This window comes from Vanessa atalanta, chromosome 12 (assembly GCF_905147765.1).
Source record: "Vanessa atalanta chromosome 12, ilVanAtal1.2, whole genome shotgun sequence".
Classification (NCBI taxonomy): Eukaryota; Metazoa; Arthropoda; class Insecta; order Lepidoptera; family Nymphalidae; genus Vanessa; species Vanessa atalanta.
This window is the reverse complement of record NC_061882.1, coordinates 1,165,951-1,192,654: the sequence shown is the minus strand read 5'-3', so window position 1 is coordinate 1,192,654 and position 26,704 is coordinate 1,165,951. Positions and strand designations below refer to the sequence as shown.

Sequence of the window (26,704 nt, the reverse complement as noted above, 5' to 3'; positions counted from 1 at the left end):
CTTAATAAAGCCTCTTTGTGCTTATACGCCGTAACGTAATAGGGTCCTAAACTAATAAAGCGAAGGTCCTGTGGCAGGGTCCGAAAGGGTTTAAACAGATTTACGCAGAAAAAAATCGTACGGCCCGTTCGGGTCTTGCTTGTGGGGTCAACAAACAGAAATTATTGAGGAATCCTTTGTCTTAAAGCTAATAGACCGGTCAATAAGGGATTTCATATTGAAAAAGCCAAATATTACTAACTTTGTAACATTCATAAAAATAATAAACGTCTTCAAATAAAACCTCCTTTTACATATTAGGGGTTCTTTATCCGTGCGATTTAAAATAAAAATAAGTATATAATATATAGCTTTAAAAGCATCACTAATTAACTTAATATAAGTTAAATAAAAAAAAAAAACAAAGAGTACTATAATCTTTTTGAGTGGACTGCGTGCAAGCCATCATTTATTCTACCCCCAAACAGCAGTTCCAATGAAGAAATACTAAGCCAGCGTCTCTACAGGCAAGAGAGACCTAACATATTGCTTCCCAAGATTGGTGTTGCGTTGACGATAAAAGTAATGGTCAATATTATTAACAGTGGCAATGTCTGTTGACGGTGGTGACCACCAATAATAATTAAATAGACAATCAGAAAAATAATATGTGGAAAACAAATGAGACATTTTCGAAGGAAATTCTAAATCACACAACGCATTATAAAGCAGTTAGCAACGTGAAGGGGTTAATGGATGACTTTTTATGATGAAGGGTACTAAACACGAGAAAGGCACGAAGTGTTGGTGGCACGCCTCTCACTTATGTTACCAGTCCACTTGAATGTCAGTGTTACTAGCGGTAAAACACGCGGCTCTTGTTAATGAATATCCTTGTAACAAGCTCATTAGAGCCGAGAGCCGAGATGGCCCAGTGGTTAGAACGCGTGCATCTTAACCGATGATTTCGGGTTCAAGCCCAGACAAGCACCACTGAATTTTCATGTGTTTGTTTGTGTTTATAATTCATCTCGTGCTCGGCGGTAAAGGAAAACATGAGGTAACTTGCATGTGTCTAATTTCAACGAAATTCTGCCACATGTGTATTCCACCAACCCGCATTGGAGCAGCGTCCATACCTTCTCCTCGAAGGGAGAGGAAGCCTTAGCCCAGCAGTAGGAAATTTACAGGCTGTTAATGTTAATGTAATGTAAGTTCATTACATTAAGTAAAATGAACATTAAAATTAGTATTTAAATATATAATTAACATTGATTTAACATTCAATGGTTTCCAAAATGACATATGAGCATAAACTTAATTGTATGTTGATTGACTATGTTTAAAGTAGAAAACAAAATATACTAAATTTCTTACCGGTTATTCACGCTAATATCTAACATTTCGAACCGGTGTTGGTAGCTTTGCATTTAATACAATAGTGTAACGAGACGAATCATGAGTATTAAAAAATATAAGAGCCTACTTCAACAAAAAAAAAAATAGAGTATTTTTTTTCAAAGCAAAAGTACGCATGTAAATAAATATTTGGAAGTATTGTCCATGGTAGAAAAGCTGAAAGGAAACACACTAGGTGTGGACGTGTAAATGATACATTACACTATAAGGCAACAGAAACACCAAGAAAAAGGTGGACTGTGCAAGGGATGACAAATGACTAAATAAAGGAGTAACTGGGTATATGACCAGAGATAGAGAATGGTATAGAAAAAGAGCACCCGACCCGAAATGAATGGAATAAGGTCAACTTAATGATAAACGACAAATTCCACAAATAATTTGGACGAAACGAACAATTAAGAATTTTTCAGATAATTCTGAAATTCTGAAAAATTCTGAAAAGTCTGAGATAGATATTTTATTTTTTTAATTTTATTTAAAACACAAATAGCGATAAAAAGAAATATATGCCAGGTCGGTCATTATGAAGGTGTTTACGGTGTAATAGCGTCCGTAGAAGGCTGTTTATTTTGTAGGTTGACGGTCAACATAGGCAAGTACCGACACCACGCCCCCAAGTTTTATTAGCTCGGCAGTTCACTTCGATGTTAGTCGTAAATTGGTGTAAAGTACACACGGAGGAGCAGTATCTATTAAAATTGGGCCGTTTAGTTTCATAATAGTAAATACATATAAGAAGCGATTTAATTGTATTTACGTGTTTTATTTTAATTTTATTTGTATTTAACTAGGCATATATGTGTCTTGCAACTCCAAATAAATTGTATTTTTATACACAAGGTAGTTTAAAATCTATATCTATATAATTAAAAAAAAATCTAAATTATTCTGTGCTTTTTTTACAGTTACCAAAATGTTTGGAATAATTATTTTGGATAGGATGGATTTACACACTTTAATTTAAAAAAAAAAAGTGTAGTTTCTTCTTTTTTTAAAAATGTATGCAATGTCATCCGGTAAATATCCCAGATATATTCGCCGGCTTACACTAATCTATGAAACTAAAAACCAACCACGACGAGCAAATAAAACCGACCGATGATATGATGAGAGCACTCGCATCCATTACGGATTGTCATATTTTACAATAATAATCGTCCAATGAAACAACGCATCCATCAATTTCGTCCAATTAAAACAAACAAAATACCTATTAGCTTCGCTTCTATCACAACGTCATCTAATCCATTGTTCTGGTGTCGAGTATATCGATCACCTAATGTTATCAAATGACTGAAGCAATTGTCCGGTGCATAGCCTCGTATAACGACCTAAGAGACATCCCATTTAGATGTTGTATCAAGAAAATTGATTCTACATAATGTTAGGCACTGTTACGCTATTAACGCTGCAGTAACTAAACACGAAATGATTCATTGCATTTAAATTGATAACATCGCTGTTCGTGAGTGTTTGTAAATGATTCAGACGTAAAGTTTTAGGAAAATATTTCCAGACAGAAGTTTGTTTCTGAGTACGCTCTGGTACTGCTATTCTGTAAATCATTTCGTATCTCACTTGAGTAAAATTGAAAATCGACTATAGTTCTTAAAATATATCTTGATTGGAATGACAGCTGACGAACTTGTGGAGCAGTTGCTGAGAAAGTAATGATGTATAATTAAAAATAAATATATGATAACTCAGTATTCATTATTTTTTTCAGTAATATAAAAAATAATTAAAACATTATTATTTTCAATTATTATATAATTTAGTTATTTAAATTTAATTTTATATTTTATATAAATTAGTTTGGTTTATGATTTTATATTTTATGGTTAGTTTGGTACATATTTTTGAAGGTCAATATTGACTACACCTTTACAGACTTATCACTTCGAATGTTACCTATATCAGATGACTGTTTTTTTATGATATAGCTTGGCGGACGAGCATATGGGCTACATATGGGATGGTAAGTAGTCACCACCACCCATAGACAATGGCGCTGTAAGTAATATTAACCATTCCTTGCATCGCCAATGCGCCATCAAACTTGAAAACTACGATTTTATAACCTTGTACTTGTAGTTACACCTACAGTAGGCCTACACTACACTACACTCACCCTTCAAATCGGAACACAACAATACTGAGTACTGTTGTTTGGCGGTAGAATATCTGATACGTGGGTGGTACCTACCCAGACGGGCTTGCACAAAGTCCTACATCAAGTCTTGAAAACATATTATATTTTAAGCATAAACTAGGTTTTTAATCTCTAAGAAATTACATCGTCTGTATGTATATTCATATTAGAACTTATATTAGATCAGCGTGAATACTGGGATTAGCTCCGTGCAAATACAGAAGCGCATTAGAGTTTACGCCAACTAGGCGGCTTGTAAACTACTAAACATTTGATCTGGCTACGTATTATATATCAGAAACTAATTACGTATTTTCTTAGTATATTACCGCAACCAAGTGGAAAGATGACCTCAAGAAGTAGCAGAATGATACTATCACGAGTACAATTGGTAAAATTACAACAACTCATTTTATAAAAAAATAAATAACATTTTAAATTAACATGGTTACTTTTATTACTATAAATATTTGAAACGATTTACCATGTTCTCGTGACAAGACATTCGTATATAATGTCGAAATATCGAGAAACAGCAAATAAAAATAAAAAAATATGATAAATATCCCGTTTCTTATAGTAACTTATAGTACTTATAGTAATAATAACATGTATTTAAAAAAAGTAGCATATGACGTAAATCTATATGCAAAAATCATACTATACTTAAAAAAAAAACATAAATAAAAAGAAAAAAAGTCCTCGTTTTTCTATTAAAAGGTTATGGAAGAAGTTAGAGCGAGGAAATCCTATCCTATCGAAGGGATAAGGGTCGCGGGACTTGTGTATTTATAAGTAATTTTTCTTCGACGCCTCCCTTATTAAATGTAAAACTTTTCCTTTGTGTGCGTTGGATATTATTCAATTGTATCTAAAATAACAATGTAGATTTACGTCTTTAATAAAACGAAAGCCTTTTCATTTAACGTTCGTCCAAAGAAATGAAAATATATATATTTTGACCACATGTATGAGAATGGCAATATCTACGTAATGTTTACGTAAAACTATTATTGGTACTCACACTACAATAAAGATTATTTTTATAAAAATCAAATTGTTGTAGCCACACACAAAATTCTTTAAATTGTCGATAGAGTCGTGCGATTTCCAAAATCGAGGGTAAGAACTAATTAAGTTTATATTTTAGCCCCAACACTATTTTCAACGTATTATACAAAATACGATACTCAATAATGTATTTAACAAACAAATAGTTCCCACAGACACTATATTGTAAATCTCATATTTTATTTTACAATTCAAGTGCCTACAATTATTTTAAGAGCAATAATTTACGTACGGGTACAATAAGATTTATAAAACCTTAACTTAAATAACGGTACTTGTTAGACATTAAGATTTCCTTCAGCAAAGAGCGAATACTTAAAATATAGTTATTCGGTCTTTATCTATTGCTAAATTGTACGAACTAGTAAAGTACGTGTCTGGGTTACTGAAGAGAATCTACATCTTCAAATTACATAAGACCGCGGCGACGCATATTATTTATTAAGTTAACTGCGCTAGAGATGAAAAATTATGTGCACACTTTATAGTCCGGGACGGTAATTTAAAAGCACCGGAATTCAGGTCAATACTTGGTGGTAGGGCTTTGTGCAAGCCCGTCTGGGTAGGTAGCACCCACTCATCATATATTCTACCGCCAAACAGCAGTACTCAGTATTGTTGTGTTCCGGTTTGAAGGGTGAGTGAGCCAGTGTAACTACAGGTACAAGGGACATAACATGTAAGGAATGGTTAATATTTCTGACAGCGCCATTGTCTATGGGCGGTAGTGACCACTTACCATCAGGTGACCTATTTGCTCGTCCGCCTGCCGATATCACAAAAAAATCAGGTCCGGACACAAAGACTTACCCACATAAGTGTATTTTTTTATATAACAATACATATTCATTTATGGACGGGGAAATGGGCCACCTGATGGTACGTGGTCACCAGCGCCCCATTAGACACACTAACGTACTCACTCTTCAAACCCAAACACAAAAATACTTATTAGGGTACCTATTGCTGTATTGTGCTATTCCCAGATGACAGAGGCCTACCACTAAGTTATACGTATATATATATATATATATATTTATATATGAGATAATTAAAAGTCCCAAAGGAAACAAAAGACGTATACGACGCGAAATTTCGATCAATGTAAAACACACGTTTCAATTAGGCTCAGCCATTACTGTTATCAAATGTCTCGCTAACGCTAAGCTATGTCCCATCGCAATTTGATATACGAGCAGATTACACTGTTATTTTGTTGGAAATCGTGCTTTTGTGTCAAAGGGAAAAGCCTATAATCCGTATACAGCTAAGTAATAACTTTTCGATGTGTGATACACAGATAACACAGTGTTTATGTTTACGTTAAATGGTATTAGTTATACTGATGTTAATGGCGTTTTTATATAATGTTTTAATTATATATGTGGTTGATATTATGGCGTACGAGGCGCGTGAAAGGGATTTCGTGTGAACGTCGAGTATGGAAATTTAATCGGGTCGCCAAAAACTCTCTTAGGACTGCGCGTTGCCTGGGAAGAAAAATAACCTTATTTTGCTCAAAAACCTAAGTTTTATATAAAAAGAAATATATATATAAAAAAAATAACACTTTTTTTCAACAACTTATAAAGGTTTTATAATAATCATCGAACGTTATAAATACTAAGTCATAATCCTTATTACATATAGAAAAATTACTTGAACATTTTATACTAGTTGTCGCCCGCGCCTTCTCTCGAGTTTTAGGGTTGATCGTCAGGTTTAGGCATAAAAAGTAACCTATGTCCTTCCTTGAGTTCAAGCTAGGTTGATAAGTAATTTAATTAAATTTGGTTGAGTGGTTTAGCCATGACAGAGCAACAGACAGGCAGTTATACTTTCGAATTTATAACATTAATATAAATTACTATAGATTATGCTGGAAAAAATCAAAAAATATTTTTTGCTTACATTGATATATATATATAATTTAAGCGTCAATAGTGCAATGGTCTACGGGCCGCCTAGCGATGTAAAAAGTCGCAGGATCTATCCTAACCCAATGGGCTATTGTCCATGTATATATATAAGAGATAAGCTAATATACCAATATAAAACCTTAGTCACTTAGTTATGTTGGTGAAACAGGCATTCCGTATAATTAATCCGGGACGGGTAGCCCCGCTTCGCACGGGTGCAATTAATTAATAAAGAAAATGATATGTTAGTATAATTTATACCCTATATCAGTCAGGAATTATGTAATCTACTACTGAAAACGTTATTAATTTTTTTCTGAAAAAATAAAAATAAAATTTGTTTGTTTGTACGTAGGAGGTAACCCCGTACGTACGTACAAACAAACATATTTTATTTTTTTATAACATTAATATACATATATTACCAAAAGAAAATAAAAATACATTAATAAAAAAATTATATTATTCGATACAAGATTATATAAATGATGAAACAGCGTGGACCTAATACTTGACGACTTCCAAGCAGGGTATATTATATACATATTGTATTTAACTAATATAACTTTTTATTATCTACTCTGTAGAATCTACATTCCGAACCGGTGGTAGCTTCACTTAATATAGTTTGAAAAATGACGATTCAAAAGTGATTTTAAAAGCCTACTAGAATAAAGTATATTCTGATTTTGATATTGATTTCGAATACTCATATCTCACCAAAGATTATAAGAAACACAAAAAAACATAGTTTATTATATTCTGTAAAAAATGTAATCCTTTTTCTCTTTTTTATTTTGCCGTGTATTTTTAGCCAGCTGTCGAAGGAGGTCTCTTCTAATCCGATGTTGATATTCGATGATATGATATGATATTTATATGATTATATATGATGTTTTCTTTCCTTTGTACGCCAATCACATGATAACTCCTAAACATATCGTAACAGCCCGTATCATTTATATTTAGGTTAAATCTTCCCTACTGTAAATCTAAACTCAATACAAACAAGTTGTTAATTTATTGTTAACACTTTTTCATACTATTTTATTTAATACTAGTTGTCGCCCGCGGCGTCGCTTGCGTTTTAAGGGTTGATTGTCATGTATCAAGCAAAAAAGTAGCCTATGTCCTTCCTTGGAGTTCAAGTTTGCTTCATACCAAATTTCATCAAATTCGGTTCATTGGTTTGGCAGTGAAAGAGCGACAGATAGACAGAGTTACTTTCACATTTATAATATTAGTATAGATAGTATAGATTTGGTAACGTTACGATTTATAAACGTCGTTTAAAGGATGATAAACTTATTTGTGTCTCCTTTTATCGAATGACAAATCAATGATGGCAGAGAGAGAACATTCAGTGTTTATTTAAACGTCTGCTAGACGTTAATGTTAATTATTCAAATAAACTTACTACATATTATAAGCAAATTCATATGAAGTGAGTTATTCATTTTTAATCTTCTTGAAACTTATTTCGAGAAAAACGAAATCAAAGAATAAATTAGTAAATAACATAAGAAAATAAAGTGTTTATATATCCAACTAATTAGTCGTCCATCTTAACAACACAATAATCGCGGTTACAATTAACTAACTCGAGGAAAACATACGAAAGATATCATCAAACCGCATTAGGTGACGGTTTCGTCGAAACAAATATTTGTCATAATTTCGAACAAACGCAATTAGCTCTTGCTAATTAGTTTCATTGCACTCATCGCGTAACACAATAACAAAGCCGTTACCTTTCGTGTTTCCGTAACTACAGATTAAAGCAACTCCTATTTATACACGTGTCTGTGTCACGTTTAAACACTTATTAACGCATCCCAAATCGAATTCAACAAAAGATTAAAGCTTAAAGACGATAAAATAGCGTGCATCTAGTACTTGTTGGCTTTCAGATAGTATATGTTATATTTATAAGTGCATTTTTTGCACAAAATTTAAATTCAATTGTTGCAAAAGGTTAACTACTGATTTTCCTGCCGGTTCTTCCCGGAAGAATCTGTGTATATACATTCCGACCTGGTGGTAGCTTCGCTTAAAATGACGAGACAAAAGTGCTTATAAAAATCTACTTTTATAGAAGAATAGAACAGAGTATATTTTGATTTTGAATCGAAGGAGAAGAAGATTAAGATAAACCAACCTCAGATTTACATATTTCGCGCGATCTACTAATAATTCTGCAATATTATGCATTTAAAGCGACATTTGCAGTTTATTCAATATACAAGCTTCTTATTGATTAATAACACTTTATTTATAAAAAAACTACTATTCTACGTAACTACTTACATCCACTTTTATTTTAATTTTAAAGTTTTGATAACGACATTAAGTAATGTTTTTTTTCCGCGAATCCATGTGAATATCATAGATTATTCAAAATCTAAGCCAATTATGGCTTTCTTCTTCTAGTGGGGACTCCAAAGAGTTGGCATTTATTACGATTTGAAGATTACAGACACATATAGTATAATTCGTTTATTAAAATTTTTGTCCGAAGAAGAATCCAAAATAAATACGAGATGTGTCACATGTGGAACATTGAGTTGGGATATAAAATTATGGACACAAAGTAATAAATTAACAACATTAGAGATAAATTAATTTACAATGAAAATAGATTTCCGTTCCAAACCATGCAGTGCTTTTGAAAAAATATTGAATTTATTTAAGTATTAACATTAGTAATTAATGTAGGAATATAAATAAAATTAAATAATTACAAATTTGAACTTCGAAGTATTGAAATATCTCAAAGGTTGCATTTTGGAGTTTAATTCTCCCTTTTTATGAGAAAAAAATTTCCAGCAGTTTTTTTGTTTAGGGGGGTCATAATGGGGTCATATTTCTTACAGCGCCATTGTCTATGGACGATGGTGACCACTTACTATCAAGTGGCCCATTTGCTAGTCCGTCAAATTATAACATAAAAAAATGCCTTTACATTTATGTGATTAGGTTCTAGGTCCAAATTCTAGGCCAATAAAAAGCTAAAGTAAGAAGTATATATGACGTCACTCTTTAAAAAAAAAAAAACATTTTTTTGTTTTCTTCAATAAACTTGTACGAAGTCAGAAATCAAAATCATTACTACGCATTAAAGTTTATAATCTGGTTGCAGTTCTTACAAGTTTCCAGAATGAAACATATTTAAATCACATCTGTGGATATAATTGTATATGTTATTACTAAGTCGAATACCAATTTAGAACACAGTGTCTAAGTGTAATTTCAAACCTCTCGGGGCCAACTAAGATTAAGTACCAAAACTCCCCTCATTGTGTAATTTAACTCTGAATTCAAATCTTTAAATTGTTTGCTTTAGGGACAACATAGGGTAGCTACTTGAAATATTGATATTATTAAATGAATCGACGTTAATAACTTTATAAAACATGGCAACTCTTGCATGATTATATAGCATCTAGGCGTTATTCGCTTGCCCTTGGTCCATTGAATTTTAATCGGTATAGTGTAACTAAATTAATTTAATTAAAAATTAAAATTAAAAAAATGTATTTTTTTTATAAATATAATAATAAATATTGGACAACATCACATACATTACTCTGATCCCAATGTAAGTAGCTAAAGCACTTGTGTTATGGAAAATCAGAAGTAACGACGGTACCACAAACACCCAGACCCAAGACAACATAGAAAACTAATTAACTTTTTCTACATCGACTCGGCCGGGAATCGATACCGGGACCTCGGAGTGGCGTGCCCATGAAAACCGGTGTACACACTACTCGACCACGGAGTTCGTCAAATTGATAATTGCGATTATTATTAATGATTTTAATGAATAGTTAAGCATACATAATATACATACGAAACTATCTCCTTTTATAAGTGACTTTGGAAAATGTAAAAATTCATTAAATAAATAATAATTTTATTAAGTTAAATTTGTATGTATCGAAGCGCTAATCTACAGAAGTAGCAATTCGATTCGAAAAATTCTCGAGTCTGATAGCCCGTTTATTGAGGATGGCTATAACTTCACTAGCACCCCGAGGAGCAGAGCAGTTATCGTAAACGTCAACCGATCTTGCAAACTAACACTCTGTACGCGAAGCGAGAATCACGACGTGCTATAAATTTTCTTTAAATATAAACGGCGTTAGTGCTAACTTCCCCTCTGATTTGACTCCTTCTGTCGTTATTGATTTAATATTCGAAATAAAAGACAGCCCTGTTCGACTTGTTACCTTTTACCTTGTTAACAACATTATGAGATTTATTATTACGTGTATATATTACACTGGATTCGTCAATTCCGCGCCAACCTTGGGAACTAAGATGTTATGACCCTTGTGCCTTGGAGCACAACCAAACAAAATTGGTAACTACCCAGACGAGCCTGACAAAGCCTAAACTTGCATAAAACTTATCTAAAATTAACTGTTATCATTTAAATCAAATTAAAATATACCTTATTCGAGTTTCTACAAGCACTTGTGAATCATATTTTTTATAGGATAGTATTAAACGTAAGCTACAAGGTTCGGACTATAGATTATACCAAGAAGAACCGGCAAGGATTTCAATAATTACTCTTTTCCAGCATTTGAAATAAAAAGTTACGTCTATAACTAAAACTTGTAACTTTAATTTTTCTGATTTAAGAATTCAATTTTGCGGAAAAACATTAACAATTATTCGAAGACATATCCATCAGTCAGTCAGTGTTATCTTTTTATGATTGGTGCTTTTGAATTTCGAATTAAATTCTAGAAATTAATTCGAAATTTATATTTAAATTTATGTTAGAGAAGCTCCTATGTATTATTTAAAATCGCGGAAAACATAAGTTACATAATACTCAATTATAAAAATTAAAAATAATACGGAAAAAAGGTTATTTTACATGCGCGGAATCATCCACGTCAGTTATTGTAAAATATTGAATTATTATTCGGACCTGCGAGTATAAAGAACCCTGCGCGGTCGTTGAACTCACTGCACATCTATCACTCCTATTGTCTGCTCGTGTGAATGTCATTATCTAGTCTGAATTAGTAGTTTACGAGTTCAGACGTGCAAACCCACATAGGTTAAAGTTCAATAAACACTTAAAAATATATAAACAGAGATTTCATAAGGCTATTGATATATATAGGAATTAAAAAACGTTCAACAATAACGACCTTACTAATTACACACTTTGTTTAGCAGGTGTTTAGTTAAAAACTGAGTCCTCTCTTTCTGCCATCTCTTATTTTACATACGAAAGAAAAGGATATATTATCGTTTAACTGATTATCCTCTCAAATAAAGTTTATACATATAACCTATTCAAATCACAGGAGAAGAAAAGAGTACTAAACAAATGGGTATCATTAATATAATATCATTGGACAAGATCTTGAATAACATCGTGTTCCATTATTTATCCTTGAAAAAAATTCGTTTTGAATGTCGCATACATTTACATATAGCTCTATTGCTTTACGCGGAACACGCAAGCAAAGATCGCCATATTTAAGCCATTTAATACAAATCTGTAGTGAATTACACACCTCATGAATCACTCCGCGCATTAGTGAAAGTCAAATGAAATTGTTCACACAGACAGATGTCGGGACTTTGCTTTATAATACATATATAGTGATTTTGACGACCTCCGTGGTCGAGTAGTGTGTACACCGGTTTTCATGGGTACGCCACTCTGAGGTCCCGGGTTCGATTCCCGGCCGAGTCGATGTAGAAAAAGTTCATTAGTTTTCTATGTTGTCTTGGGTCTGGGTGTCTGTGGTACCGTCGTTACTTCTGATTTCCATAACACAAGTGCTTTAGCTACTTACATTGGGATCAGAGTAATGTATGTGATGTTGTCCAATATTTATTTATTTATTTATTATTTATATAGTGATTACCGTTGGTACATTGATAGGTACTCACCTCGGGTTCATTGATAAGTTTCTGGTGATGATCATGACTCGGTTCCGTCGATCTCTTCTGGACATTGTGGTGAGATAATAAGTAGTATCCTTTGAGGGCACCGATCTAAAACAAAAGATGAAAGTATTAAAATATTGCCTTATAACAGTTTTTTTTTTTATTACATATATCGGATGAACAAGTGAGCCACCTGATGATAAGTGGTTACCATCGCCCATAGACATTATCGCTGGAAATATTAATCATCCCTTAAATCGCCAATGCGTCACCAAACAGATAGACTCTTGTGCTAGTACTTACACTGGCTCACTCACCATTCAAACCAGAACAAAAGAATACGAAGTGTTGCTGTTTGACAGAAGAAACTATATCAGAGATTTTCTAATTATTTCTTTCTTCTTTTTGTATCATATTACGATTTTCTATAGTTGGACCTTAATTAATTATGTATGCATTATCAGCATTAACTGTAGGTTTATACCTAAGACTAATACGTACTTATTAAACATAAAAAATAGTATTTAGTTAATGGTGTTATAATCCTGTTAAATTAAATGTACATAAATACTAATCCATTCATCAAGGAAGAAGTAATTAGGTCAATTTATGAATATAAATTTATATCACTTATATTCATCTTAACTTTTAGTAACGTATTTATGGATGTTTTATAATTGAACACGCCTATCTCTAGAACTATAAATCCGATTTGATATATTTAAAATATAATCATCTTAAGAAAGACTTACATCTAAACATTGGATGCTCGTGTAATCGCCAATAATGTTTACGAAAGCATAAAAAAAGTCTTGAATAATATATATTCAATTTAAATCGCAATTTCCAAGTAAATAAAATGATAATTATCTCGGACACGACAAATCTAAAAGGAACATTCCGACTACCAATAAAACATTGAGCAATAAAAGGAACGATAGAATCTCTAGTCTTCAGATAATGAAATTGGCAGATCTGGAAACGACTTGAAGCTGTCAATTATTCAATTCAGACGAAACGAATCTACGTCAATTGGCAGGGTTTCATCTTCATTATTAATTAACATCGAGATTACTAGATTAAAGCTCACTCACCAATGCCACTTGGATATATTTTCGCATAGCTCAGTATCGGTTAAAATATTTTGATAATTAATGGCTCTTAAATATCTCGTTACTGGAGTAAGACTAAGACTTTCTCTACTCTTTGGAAGAAAGTGAGGACCTTATTCTAAAACGTTGGTTAGATTTAATTGATATTCTATTATCAAATAGCAGTACTTCGTATTGTTGTTCCGGCTTAAAGAGTGAGTGAACTAGTTGAACAAGGGACATAGCATCTTTGCACCCAAGGTTGGTGACAAATTTGTGACATAAGGATTGATTAATATTTCATAGAGCGATATGGACGACGTGTGACCAGTGGATGTTATTCAATACACAGTCAAAGCCAAATCTTAAAAAAGATCTTTAGTTAAGATCCCCGTTTTTTAACCACTGGGCAATTTATCTCGTAATGTTATTTGGTAGTTCTTATCATCATAATTTTGAGGACGATTCGCTAATATCACTTGAAGTGGAGCCAAGTTTGACGAGATGCAGTATTGATTTAAAATCGTCCACTTAAATACAATATTTAGAATCAATTTCTCTGAATTACCTACAAATATTACAATAAAAAAATGGTCTTGGAAATCAGCCACTGTGATCAAAATTGTATTTTGTTTTTTTTTTTTTTTTTTCAAAAGTAAATAAACACACGCATACTCATATAAAATATCAACATATAAAATAAAACCAAGTTCACACTAATTTAACAAGAAGTATTGCTTTATAATGAAAAGACAAAAAGTCTGTGGAATTGCATTCAGTCTAAACCCGACCTTAATCCCGCGGGATTTCAAACATAAGTTAATTAAGCAGAGCCGTTTGTTAAACAAAATAAGACAATCATTTGGAAGTTTTTCTTTATATATTAGTCACAAAATACAGTTTTTGCACTCTATGCGATTTATGGAAGCCAATATTTGGAAGAAACCCTACTTGTTTTTTCTTCTAAACTAATGGATGCATTGAATTAACGTTAAGGATGCTCTGAATGTCCAATTTGATAGTTTTTAGATTCTACCCTACTACTTTCTAATTAATTTCAAAACTATTATCCGATACGATAAACTAAACCATTCCCTAGTTCAAATATGCCATTTGAATATATCTATAATCGTCTTGCTTCGTAAGAAAATGCAAGACTTATTTCAGCAAAATAAATAGAACTGCAAGAAATTACCTACTACTTAAAATAGCCATTAAAGGTTATTTTGGATTCTTAAATTTTCTTTTGTTTAAATCTAAGAATAAAATTTACAAATAGTATGAACATCAAGTGGAAGTATCACATAAATATTGAAGTAAATACCTATATATGTACATATGTGTAGGTACATAGAAATGAAGGAGTGAGTGAACAAAATTTGAAAAACATGGCAATTTATTTAGAAAGTTCGGTACAGAGAGAGCTGTCGTAAAATATATATCTTTGTCACTTTGGCGTTCACGCAGGAATTTTACGCTCGAGTGGAACTAAACTCTATTACCTTTATTGGTTCAATAAAGTCCCCGTAAAGATGCGTAGCATTTGTGAAAATGTTCAAAGAAACTTAAACCGTATATCAAATGTGGTTAGAGGAAAAATTGTTTGGATATCAACAGGCAGTAGATACGCGCGATTGTTGACCTTTTCTTCTTATATTTAAAATATATAATGGCTTGTTTGTATTTCACTTTACATCGAATATTTATACGATACTATGAATATCTTTAGTGAGATCTTTAGGCGAAAACAAGCAAATCGAATAGAAATAAAGTAGTTACGCTTATAGTTGTTTAAAGCTCAGTAGATATTACTTGTAATGTATTTATCCAACCGATTACTACATTTAGTTCACTAGATGGTATTAACACTAGCAAATCTACAACTGGACTTGTTTCAACTTTTTTATAATTCTCTGCAGAGGTTTAAATATTTTAACAAGGTAAAGAATTCTTATCTTCGTTTTAGACCTTGTAATGCATTCCTAACTGAATTTGTATCACTAGACTATTATATCACCTATGATAAGTTCTATAAGGTATCATGAGATGTTTTGAACACGTGAATGTTTACCGCTGATTGCGAGTAAAAACCCGGGGAAGTACCGAATTTATAAGAGTTTAATTTGTATTTATAATTCATCACGTGTTCGGAAGGAAAAAAACATGGGAAAACCTGCATCTGTGAAATAAAATCCGGCCACATGGAAGCAGCGCGGTGAAATAATCTCCAGATCTTATCCTCAAGAGAAAATAAGGCAATATCGAGTTTGGTTGTTTGATAGAATAGTTCTACTGAATGAAAATTTTGATATTATACAGAATATTATATAAGTAGTTTTGTTTCAAGAATATCGTGCCGTGAGAACAGAAATGCCGTTTGCTGTAATATGTTTAATATCAAATTTGGCCTTTTTAAACTAGGTTACAAGAGGTCAGATTTCAAACTCAAGTATTCCATAGTCCGTGCGAGTCGATCTGACCTCGTCAGCCAATATGCTTGCATGAATTCATCATGCGATATTGCGCTTTATTGACACACATACTGCAGTGTTTCTTGATTAAATTTGTTTATCAAATATTGTCTACATCACAACTTTAGGAAATTTAAGTGAATTAAATATCAAAATTAAGTCAACGAAAAATCTGGTAACTATTTAACGCGCTAGAAAATCTAGGTAAATCACACTTTTACACTAATCTATACTTCTATACTAATATTATAAAGATATTAAATTAGTTTGTATGTAGGCTATATTAATCTCTGAAACTGATGATTCAATTGATGAGGCGTTCGATACACCAAAAAATTGTATAGTAATCTTCTTAAAAGTCAGATGGAATGTTTGCGTTCTATTACTTTACCCAAAGCACGTTTACAAATAACATTATTAACTATGATATTGTAACGTTACATCGTTAAATTATTAGGCACTAATTATATTCCAATAATCCGATGTAAATAAAACCAATAATAAATGTACCTGATCGGCTTTGATTTGTGACGTAAACAATTATATGATGCATAAATTAATTAAGGAATATTTATTTTATAATCATTGTTTTTAGTCGAAGCATTGTCAGCTCATTGGATTAATGAAAATTCAATTATCGACGTGGAACAAAATAAAAAATATGGACAAAGTTTGTGTGACATAAGGGAGTTCTGGAATTGACAAGTATTGGAAGAGGATTATTATTATACGTAACTTAATCCATTCGCTTTGAACCTGCAATCTTCGTTTCTTATTTACGTGTCCCAACTACAAGCCTATCTCGGCTTACAAGTTACAATATAACTTTATAAAATACTATCCGTTCCGAAAGGTCACCTCTTCATTAAAGTTCAAATTTCCAGAAACCCTACTTCGGCCTCAAAAGTCTAGAAACTTTGACTTTGACTTTTTTATGCTTTACGTTGATAGTTGGAACATTACATTAACATTACATTCATCAAATTTCCCACTGCTGAGCTAAGGCCTCTTCTCCCTTTAATAAAAAGGTTTTGGAGCATATTCAACCACGCTGCTCCAATTTCGCAGAATTTCGTTGAAATTAGACACATGCAGGTTACCTCACGATGTTTTCCTTCACCGCCGAGCACTACATGAATTATAAACACAAATTAAACACATGAAAATTCAGTGGTGCTTGCCTGGGTTTGTTAGTTGGAACAAATAATTTAATTTAATTTAAAATAATTTGTTTAATTGCAATTTTTTAGAGGACTCGAGTTATGAGTTAAGGGTACAGTTTCCGAAATCATGACCATCTTTAATTAATTCCGGTATAATGTACGACAGTCAAGAACTAGAGGAATTATTAGTTCGGCTAACAAATTAGATCCCAGCCAGGGTTGCCATTTCGCGTCTGTTAATTTGCCGTACAAATTAATATCTATGGTTCAGACCCTCGTCATATGTACCCTCGTCTTGGGAATTGATGCAGCTACCTCGGATTTGTACAAGACAAGTATAGATTAAGTACTTTGATTTAAGCGTCACGAAATATCGCATGGGAGTTAGAACTGACTAACGCTTAATTATATATAAGATTACATCACAGCATGTGTCAAATCGTCTGTCTGTTTACGGACAAATTTATGTTCAACTAGTTTTCGCCCGCGTGTTCGAGGAGTGATCGTAGGTTTCACTTATATAAATTCAATCTTGCTACATACTCAATTTTTAGGTTTTCTGTTAAGTGGTTCTACCGTAAAAACGAACATAATTACTTTCGCAATTATAATATTATTATATATTTATTACGTGAACATTCTGAAAAAATATGCGTTCTCTTTTTGAGTATTTAATCTCAAGCGTGCGAAAGATAGTTTGTTATAGATGAACACATAAAAAGGTACAACTTTGTTAAACAAAAAGTCAGCCAACTTTTGAGTGGCAACTATTTTTAGGATTAATTTATTAAAAAAAAAAAACATCTCCATTGCCTAACATTCCATTAAATTAACATTACTTATTTTTTCTTCTGTCAACTTTGAATAAATAAAGTACACGTGACATCTGACGTCACTCTATTTTATGTTTAAAAAAAAGACCTATTATATGTAAACAAAGTCCAAAATATACTATACAAGTATATACAAGTACTTCGCGTCCTTAGTTTGATCCGTGCTGTTCACTGAATATCTGCACGCTAATGTGATACTGAAGACGACAATCCCATCTCCGGGTTGTCTGTGGACTCAGCGGAGAATAAGAAAACATTATTACATTTTACTCCAAGCTAAGTGGCTTACTCGGGTTCTTGTACAACCCTCATATGTTATTTGTAATTTTAAAATCTTCGTCCTTATATAAATGCTCAAATCGTTTCGACTTTTAGAATTTTTTTTTTATTTTTTTATATAATATAGGTGGTACTGGCAAAAGGCTCACTTAATAAGTGGACCTCACTACTAGACATTAACACTAAAATAAATATTAACCATAATTTACGTCGCCAATGAACCACCAGCTTTTAGAAAATCTCCCATGTATCCTTAATTTGTAATTAACTCACAAACTCTTTAAACCAGAACACAAGAATATTAAATATTGCTGTATAGCGGTGTATCATCCAGATACGCAGACAGGCTTGCATATCGCCCTACGACCAAGTACATAGCCTTACACTTAACTCCAACTATACCTAATAGTAAGTACTAATACGGTCTAAGAAAAAGTACGGTTACTTAGAAGATACCTATTCACTTCTGTCTTGAAGGTACCCGGATTATAATGGTCAGGATAAACAGACGCCGGAAGGATTACTACCGACGTTGAAGACCTAAACTCTCACGGCGTCTAGTACTTACATGGAGGAAGGTATTAAGTCACGTAATTCCTTGCACATTTAACAGTTATGTTACGTACTGTTTGATATTTTTCCTTAATTTTAGTTACGGGTGATATTTATATTTAATTTATCGTTATATTCTGTTGCCACTCATTGCATTTGTGCGAAAATTATAATTTACGTTTAAGGCTAACAAATAAATGTTGTTACTGTTAAATGGGATTTAGCAGTAAGTTCTTTTTTTAAATCACTTTTAAGCAATACATACATCTATTATAATCAGATGACAATATTTGGCATACTTTCGACCTTTATCGATTTATCCTTCTTGAATAAAGTAAAATGTTGTACGTATATGGAATTAGAATCACTAATTAGTAAAACTGACTTAATAATTCTACTAGAATACTAAAAAAGCAGTCTAATACGAGAGCTAGAGAAACGAGTGTTTCATATTATAGCGGTTTGAATAAATTACTGAAACTAAATTAAAGTTAAGCCAATATAACATGGACTCCCATTTGATGAAGTTTAAGCGATGTTGTGTTAAATATAAGGTGGACAGTAATGTAAAGCATACAACGTTGTCTACGGTTTTCCTAGAATATTACCAGCATAACAAAACTGTTAGATGTTCTCGTGTATATAATATTTTAATTTCTTGAATCATATTTACAAGCTTGTAAAGTAAATGCCGTCTGTGAACGAAATGAGTTATTCACTACCACAGTACAGAAAATACAGTAAAACGACACTTTAAATCACTTCGTAATTCACAGGGATTATGGATCTCTGTGAATTATTAAAAGCTTTCGCTGTTGCTGTAGATATAATTCTTGTACTTTGCTATTAAGATATGTATTCACTATCCGAGTGAACTGATCACGCCATCTTTTTTTTCTGTATTATGTATTACCAATGACCTTATTGGCTTTTCAGCTTTTCGGAAGCACCAATTGGGAGGAGAACTAGACCTATAATAAGAAAAACAGAAATAAGAGAAACGCCCTGAAGGCGTCTCCTGCGAAAATGCTGTGCGCTGAATTTGAGGATATTCTCGGTATGCTAAGATATGGCAGCCAATGAGGCCTCACGGAAATACATAAGCAATTCCAAAGGCCTAAGCCAGGAGAAACCAAAACTTAAAAAGTACTACGGAAGATCTGGTAACATTAAGGAATAATAATATCTTGACCCTATGTTGGTGCCATCGAACTGACGGTGTTTGAAGTGAAGTTTCTACTTTCAAATGAAGCTTAAAATCAGGCGGCTCTTCTGGTAGCCTGCCTCCTTAGAACAATTTTTAAGCACATCGAACAGGAAGTACCGATGAAAATTTATAATGTAAGCTATAACAGTTACTTAAGTTCAACAGCCGAGGTAAAGCAGCGTGTTTAAAATGTAGTCGTAAATCTTACTAGAATTTATCTTCCAATATTCCTCGGGGGCGTCATGATATTGATCTCGGTCGGTTATTCAATCGGGCTCTAATGCATCAAACTGTAACGTACAGCCTTAATATATGGGATACTTGATGGATCCTAGAATATGAAGTCTGTTTTCGAAATATTTATTTATGATATTCCATTAAGGCCTTGGGGTTTCCGGGAGATTGAAATATGCGATTTCCACTGCATGAGAAAGGGCCGTCCTTGGCCGCGGAAATCGAAGGAGCACCCTTCACACTTATTCAGCCACTGGCATGACGACTCGAAACCAATTCACTGACAAATATATCGTCAAAAACGATTAAAAATTTCACTTTGCGGTCCCATTAAAATATTAGATAAGGAGAACTATTGGTGATGATGTTGGTTTTAGTAAAAAAACACTTCGGTCAGTGGTCGGTCTTTGTTCAAAATTGATAAAATCCAATCACCAGGAATTCTACTACTGACGTACATATACATACTTGTTTATATGTTTTTGTCTTAAATAACGAAAATATAGTTTCGTTAATTATGCCACATCTTTTTTTTGACTGACAACGTGAAAACAAATAAATATAAACTAAAAAGTAAAACTTACGCATTTGCTTAACGCGAACCGCAATAGCTTCCTAGCTATTGCGGCTCCCGATGCAGCAGAAAATATCACACACAGATTAAAAGTGTACAATTTCGAAGAATCATCTTTACGTGAAGTTACCGCATTCCTACATGAAGTGAGCGAACTTGAAAATAATGTACGTATTATTCAAACGACTCAAGTTTTCTATGGCCAACATCGTGCAGTCACACAATTGCAGTTATTGTATTCGAACATACGTCGGAAGAGGTCGATCCAGTTTTCACCTTCATGTTGTTGTCGCCATTTAAAATTATAATAAAAATGTATTCGGTACGAAGTTGGCTAGCCTGTTTTGACAAGTGGCGACATCTGCACCGAGCTTACTTCGCGTGATCGAGAAATGCTGAGTTCACTTTATTCGACGCCCTAGCGAAGGAAACATTATAGGACGTGCGCTTTGAATTAAAGTAAAACTGGTCCTTAGTATCATTTTTCCTTATATATAAACATAGTTATTTTTAAGATTGTGATTGTGTGGTTAATTTGTGAATTTGCGATTAAAGTATAATAAATCAAAAGTATAATAAGTCAAACGTTTTGTTTCATAATTTGTAGTTGTAATGTGTAATATGTTTTAAAATAATATATATCGTATCGTATCTATTATAAACTTATTAGTATTGGAAATTAAATAAATGATAACATTGCTGTTATTGATGCATATATATACATAAACTGATAAAAATATTACAAAAAAATAAATAAACATAAATAAATTCTTGGATATTTTTCTGCTGACGCTACTTACTGACTATTTACTAATACTACCACCACACAAGTGTAGAGCTTTGCCTATGTGTATCTCCAGGTGTATGAAGTCGACCTATTATTTGGCACTTTACCAAGGTTGGCCGTGCTCCTCGATTTTACCTAATACGTAGTCATAAGAGTAATTTTTTAGAACTTTTGTTTTATATTTATTCCGGTCTTTCGTCGTTGAGTATATTTGTGAAGTTCTAAAACGCGTAGTAGTAACAGTACTAGATTTTTGACTGTCGAAAGTACTCCTGTAAATGAATTTGAACTTTTTATAGTTATCCTAACAATCATACAATTAATGCCAAACTAATTTATTTCTTAGTTTTTCTCTTAAACATGCAACCGACCAATAATTTTTTTTCACAAAATTGTAAGATGATGGATGTGTTCGTATTGTTTTGCAGAAAGGGACGAGAGGTACCTAACAAACACCTCCCCCTGCACGCGGCCGAAGCCGTGAGAGAAACTGTTCACATTAATAAAGAACTTCAAGACAAAAGTCAAACTCGTTACACGTTACAGAAATAAATCTTTCTTCAGAAACCTACCAACCACAAGTTATACGCCACTCTGAGGTCCCGGGTTCGATTCCCGGCCGACTCGATGTAGAAAAAGTTCATAAGTTTTCTATATTGTTTTGGGTTTGGCTGTTTGTGGTATCGTCATTACTTCTAATTTTCCATAACACAAGTGCTTTAGCTACTTACATTGGGATCATAATGTATGTGATGTTGTCCAATATTTATTAATCAAAAAATATTTATTTATTCTTTAAACGATATAATTTAAAGGACATCTGAGACAACGATTATCAATTAACAAACGCTCGTCGAAACTAAAAGACAAATAATTCAAACAAGTTATTCTATGTTATTTTTTTGATTGCAATTTGAAAATGCAATCGAGTTTCGAATCAAAACAACATTAATCAAGCGTTCTAAATCGAATTTAGTGCAACACCTTATTTAGTAACTACTGTCTCACCAAACACGTCAGTCTGTTGCGGTTCTCTAGCAGTGTTTAACAAGATGTTGCGTGTAAGGTCAAGATTATACAGGGAGTTCAGATCTAAATTACATTGTAATGTCAACGTTACCAGTAATTTCCTTGAGATTTGACTTGATTTGTAGCTGAAGGACATTCCGTTATATAACGGTTGTTTATGCACTACGTGTTTTAGGTGAATGCTATTCGCATTGGTCCAATACAGACCAATATCAGAGCATTGACAGAGGTGACAAAACTCATGTTAGTCACTCTCAGATGATTACAATAACTAAATAAATATATATACTTAACAATGTACATGAATACGTATGGAATTATACTGAACCCAATAGAAACATTGGTATGATTCTCTTTCCATTGGGTACGTACATAAATATAAAAGTTATCCCCGAACATATATATAAAAATCAATAGCGAACTTTTATAAAGTCGGTTAAAATCAGAATTTCAATTCTTCCGTAAAAAAGGGAGTTTTACGACGCGTCTTTTTTCCGCCGCAAAGTTGTAATTAAATGATTTATAAATTTAAACAAACAAAATGGAGAAGTTCTTCCTTATTGAGAAGTTTCTTGGACTTTTGCATGTATTCAGAGTTCACGTGTTCTAGATAGCTCAATGGATAGATATTATACGTAAAAATTAAGAGAGCACCGGGTTCAAAGCGCAAGTATTGATAACTGGTGTTTGAATTTAGCTTTATTTAATTTCTTGAAGTTCTATCACCCTGATCCAGCAGCACACAGGTGTCGCGAACACATATTAGCTTCACCGCATGGTTTTACATCACAGTTAGATAAATCTGTCTGCATTTTATAACTAAGCCAAGACAAAACTTTACTATAAAGTTTTTATAATTTATATGTTTTTTTTATGATTTCAGTAGGCGAACGAGCAAAGGGGCCACCTGGTGGTATGTGGTCACCACCGCCCATAGATAATGGCGTTGTAAGAAATATTAACCATTCCTTACATCACCAATGCGCCACCAACCTTGGGAACTAAGATGTTACGTCCCTTGGGCCTGTAGTTACACTGACTGACTCACCCTTCAAGCCGAAACACAACAATACTGAGTACTGCTGTTTGGCGGTAGAATATCTGATGAGTGCATAGTACCTAACCAGACGGGCTTGCACAAAGCCCTACCACCATGTTTGGTATGTTTTCCTTATATATTTAACGATGATTATAGCAGAATTCTATCAATGAACAGAACAACTCAAAGTCAAAATGTTTATTCAACATAGAAGCGCAAACTTGCTTATTGGCTCCCTAAAATCTACCACTGGTTCCAAAACGGAGTATATTTTATTATTTCGAAACGTATTTAATCTATTCTAACTTAATTATATTACCTTTTCCCCTTACGACTTTGACCTGTTACCGGCTATAGATATTTAGATTTTGATACATTGCTTAATAAAACGGACATATACAATACTTTAATAAATCACTATCCTACAAATATTTTAGTAATTCAATTGATTCTTTCTATTTAGATTTAAATATTTATTTGATCAATAATATGGTTTTTATTTTGACTAGAAATAAGCTTATAACTAAAGTCGGACAACCAACCATTCGTTTGGCTAAATACGAACAAGAAAGGTGTGCTGACAAATAAATACCTATCTCATGAAAATAGTGAGTGTTTTTAATTATAATTAAAATCCTAACGTCGAAAAGTAAAGTGTATTAGTGCAAAATAAATTGTTGTGCAGTTTGAGTGATTAAAATAATAAGGTCGTAACGGACCACTATATCATCCCTACGGAAATTAAAACCTTGGAACTGAAAAGAACCGGCGAAAGAAAATCAGCAGAAAACTTATATTATAAATGAAGCACTTGAACCCAAAATCTTCATTGAAGATTGACGTGATTTATCTACGGGGACTTTCATCTGTCAAATTATAAATCATATGGAAATTAAATTATGAAAATGTTCTAAAAAATACAAATTAAGACAATACCCACGAGGTATCAAATAATAAAGTAATTTGTTTCGATATCCAAGTAAAATGATATTGCGTTATCCTCGTCGCCTAGTGACAAATCCTTGGTGGGATTGACTGTATATTTCGTACAATAAAATAAAAACCTTACGTTTTTTATCCCGAGTATCTTGTACGGCTGGTCTAGAAGTATTCCTTTTCATGTAAATATGCTGTTTTACATTCGAACGAATAATTAAATAAATATTTCCTGCTATCTTTTTTAATTTCGAGCAAAAAAAAAACGCAAAAAGATAGAAAATTATTTTTTAAAATATATACGAATTGTCATTGCTTCTGACTTCAAAATGTTACCTATATCTATTTTTAATTTCGAAGAAAAGCTTATAAGATCCATTAATAGATAAGTTCTAATATTAATATTCATGTTTATTTTTTTTGTATTATACAACTCATTGATTTGATTTTCAGTTGTAGCTAACATTTGATTTCATAACGTCCGTTAAATCTGGTAAACTAAATATCATAAATAAAATTTCAAGACGCAATCAAAATAAATTCTAAGACATTCGTAAATTCTTTAACGTGTACGTTTCTTTGAAATCAGTTTTAGAAATATAAAAAAAAACGTTTTAACGAGTTAACCCATTTCGTGATTTTTTTTATTTATTTCAAAAGGCGCTACGGCCTAATTCGCTCGGTTAAGGCGAGCCACGCAACACGAACTCTATAAAAAACAGGACGTTTACTTTATACCACCATAAAAGAACCGCATTTATAGCGTACACTAGCCGTTTCCCGGGACTCTATTCGCGTCTATTTATTTTTTTCATAGATAACTAAACTACGGTTTAGTTATTAACAAGATACTATAGTCCAACAATGGGATCTTGTTGTGAGATAACAAACAGACAAATTTCTTCTCAAAAATTATTATTAGTTGTAATTAAATATATTAAACTACATTTTAAGTTTTTGATGCCGCTACTATGAAAAGAAAATCGTTGACAAATTGTGGTAGTTTTTTTTTGTATTATATTCCTTAACAGTCAATGACCACCTTCGGCAATGGACAATGGCACTGTAAGAAATATAAACACAAATCTTCTTCTTCTTCCTTCTTGTTCTTAACACTGAAGAGCAGTGATGAGCGATGGAGCAACTGACGTAGGAAATGTGCGGACAGAGACACGCTTGCACAAAGACATCGAGTGGGTAGGTTTAACAGATGACAGGAGGTACATTCTACCTTTATTGAGCAAACACACCAGACGTAATCTCATTAATGACACTTTGAATAGATTATACAAAGAAATAAATATAACAAGACTTCACCACTCTCCGTCACCCCACGAGCGTCTATACCTAACGAAGTGTACTAGTATCTCTTCATCTTGTTAATGACACTCGAAAGCGGCATTTTGTGTCCTCATCTCACATAGTGGGCGCAGCGTGAATAAGTTACGTTGAAAAAAGAATTTTCCCCCTTGTTTTGTAAGAGGACCTTACATGAACACACGATATACAACAGCAGTAAAAGAACAACGAACCATATCGTAAGCTATTTACGACTTTATGCCATACCCTGAAGAATTATTATCGAAGAACAGCAGATAACAAATGGACTTGGAGTCGTTCACTGTACGTGTGCTCAAATCGTGAATAAATTATATTTTTTTATCGTGTACGTATAACGGCTAGACAAAATCCGTGGATAAAAAATATATTTAAATTTTTAAACTTCGAATAACATTAAATTATGAAAATTAAAAAGAGTGAATAAGTCTACTAAAATATCTACAAACAAATTATTAATCATAATTAAAATATATTATATTTTTTATTTAGCCGTATTTAAAAAAAAATACAATCATTTGTTTTATTAAATTAAGGTATATAAATTATTATAGAAACTGTTCTGTATAATAGTAATAATAATAATTAAATAACATTTATAATAGTAGCATATAACCCTTTTCACTGTACTACCGACTAAAACCGAATACCGACACGTTGATTGGACCAATCACGACAGAATATAGGAAGTGACACTTCGTAGCGC

The 26,704-nt window shown here is 32.7% G+C and overlaps 1 protein-coding gene across 5 annotated transcripts in view; it reads right to left on the bottom strand.

The window, feature by feature from the left end:
- The window catches only part of LOC125067624 (furin-like protease 2), a 260,136-nt gene that overhangs the window by 16,835 nt on the left and 216,597 nt on the right, over positions 1–26,704 (bottom strand). For all 5 annotated transcript variants that reach the window (XM_047676310.1, XM_047676314.1, XM_047676311.1 and 2 more), the window contains one exon: positions 12,469–12,573. In XM_047676310.1, the coding sequence (XP_047532266.1) occupies positions 12,469–12,573 (105 nt within the window). The remainder of the gene's footprint in view (positions 1–12,468; positions 12,574–26,704) is intronic.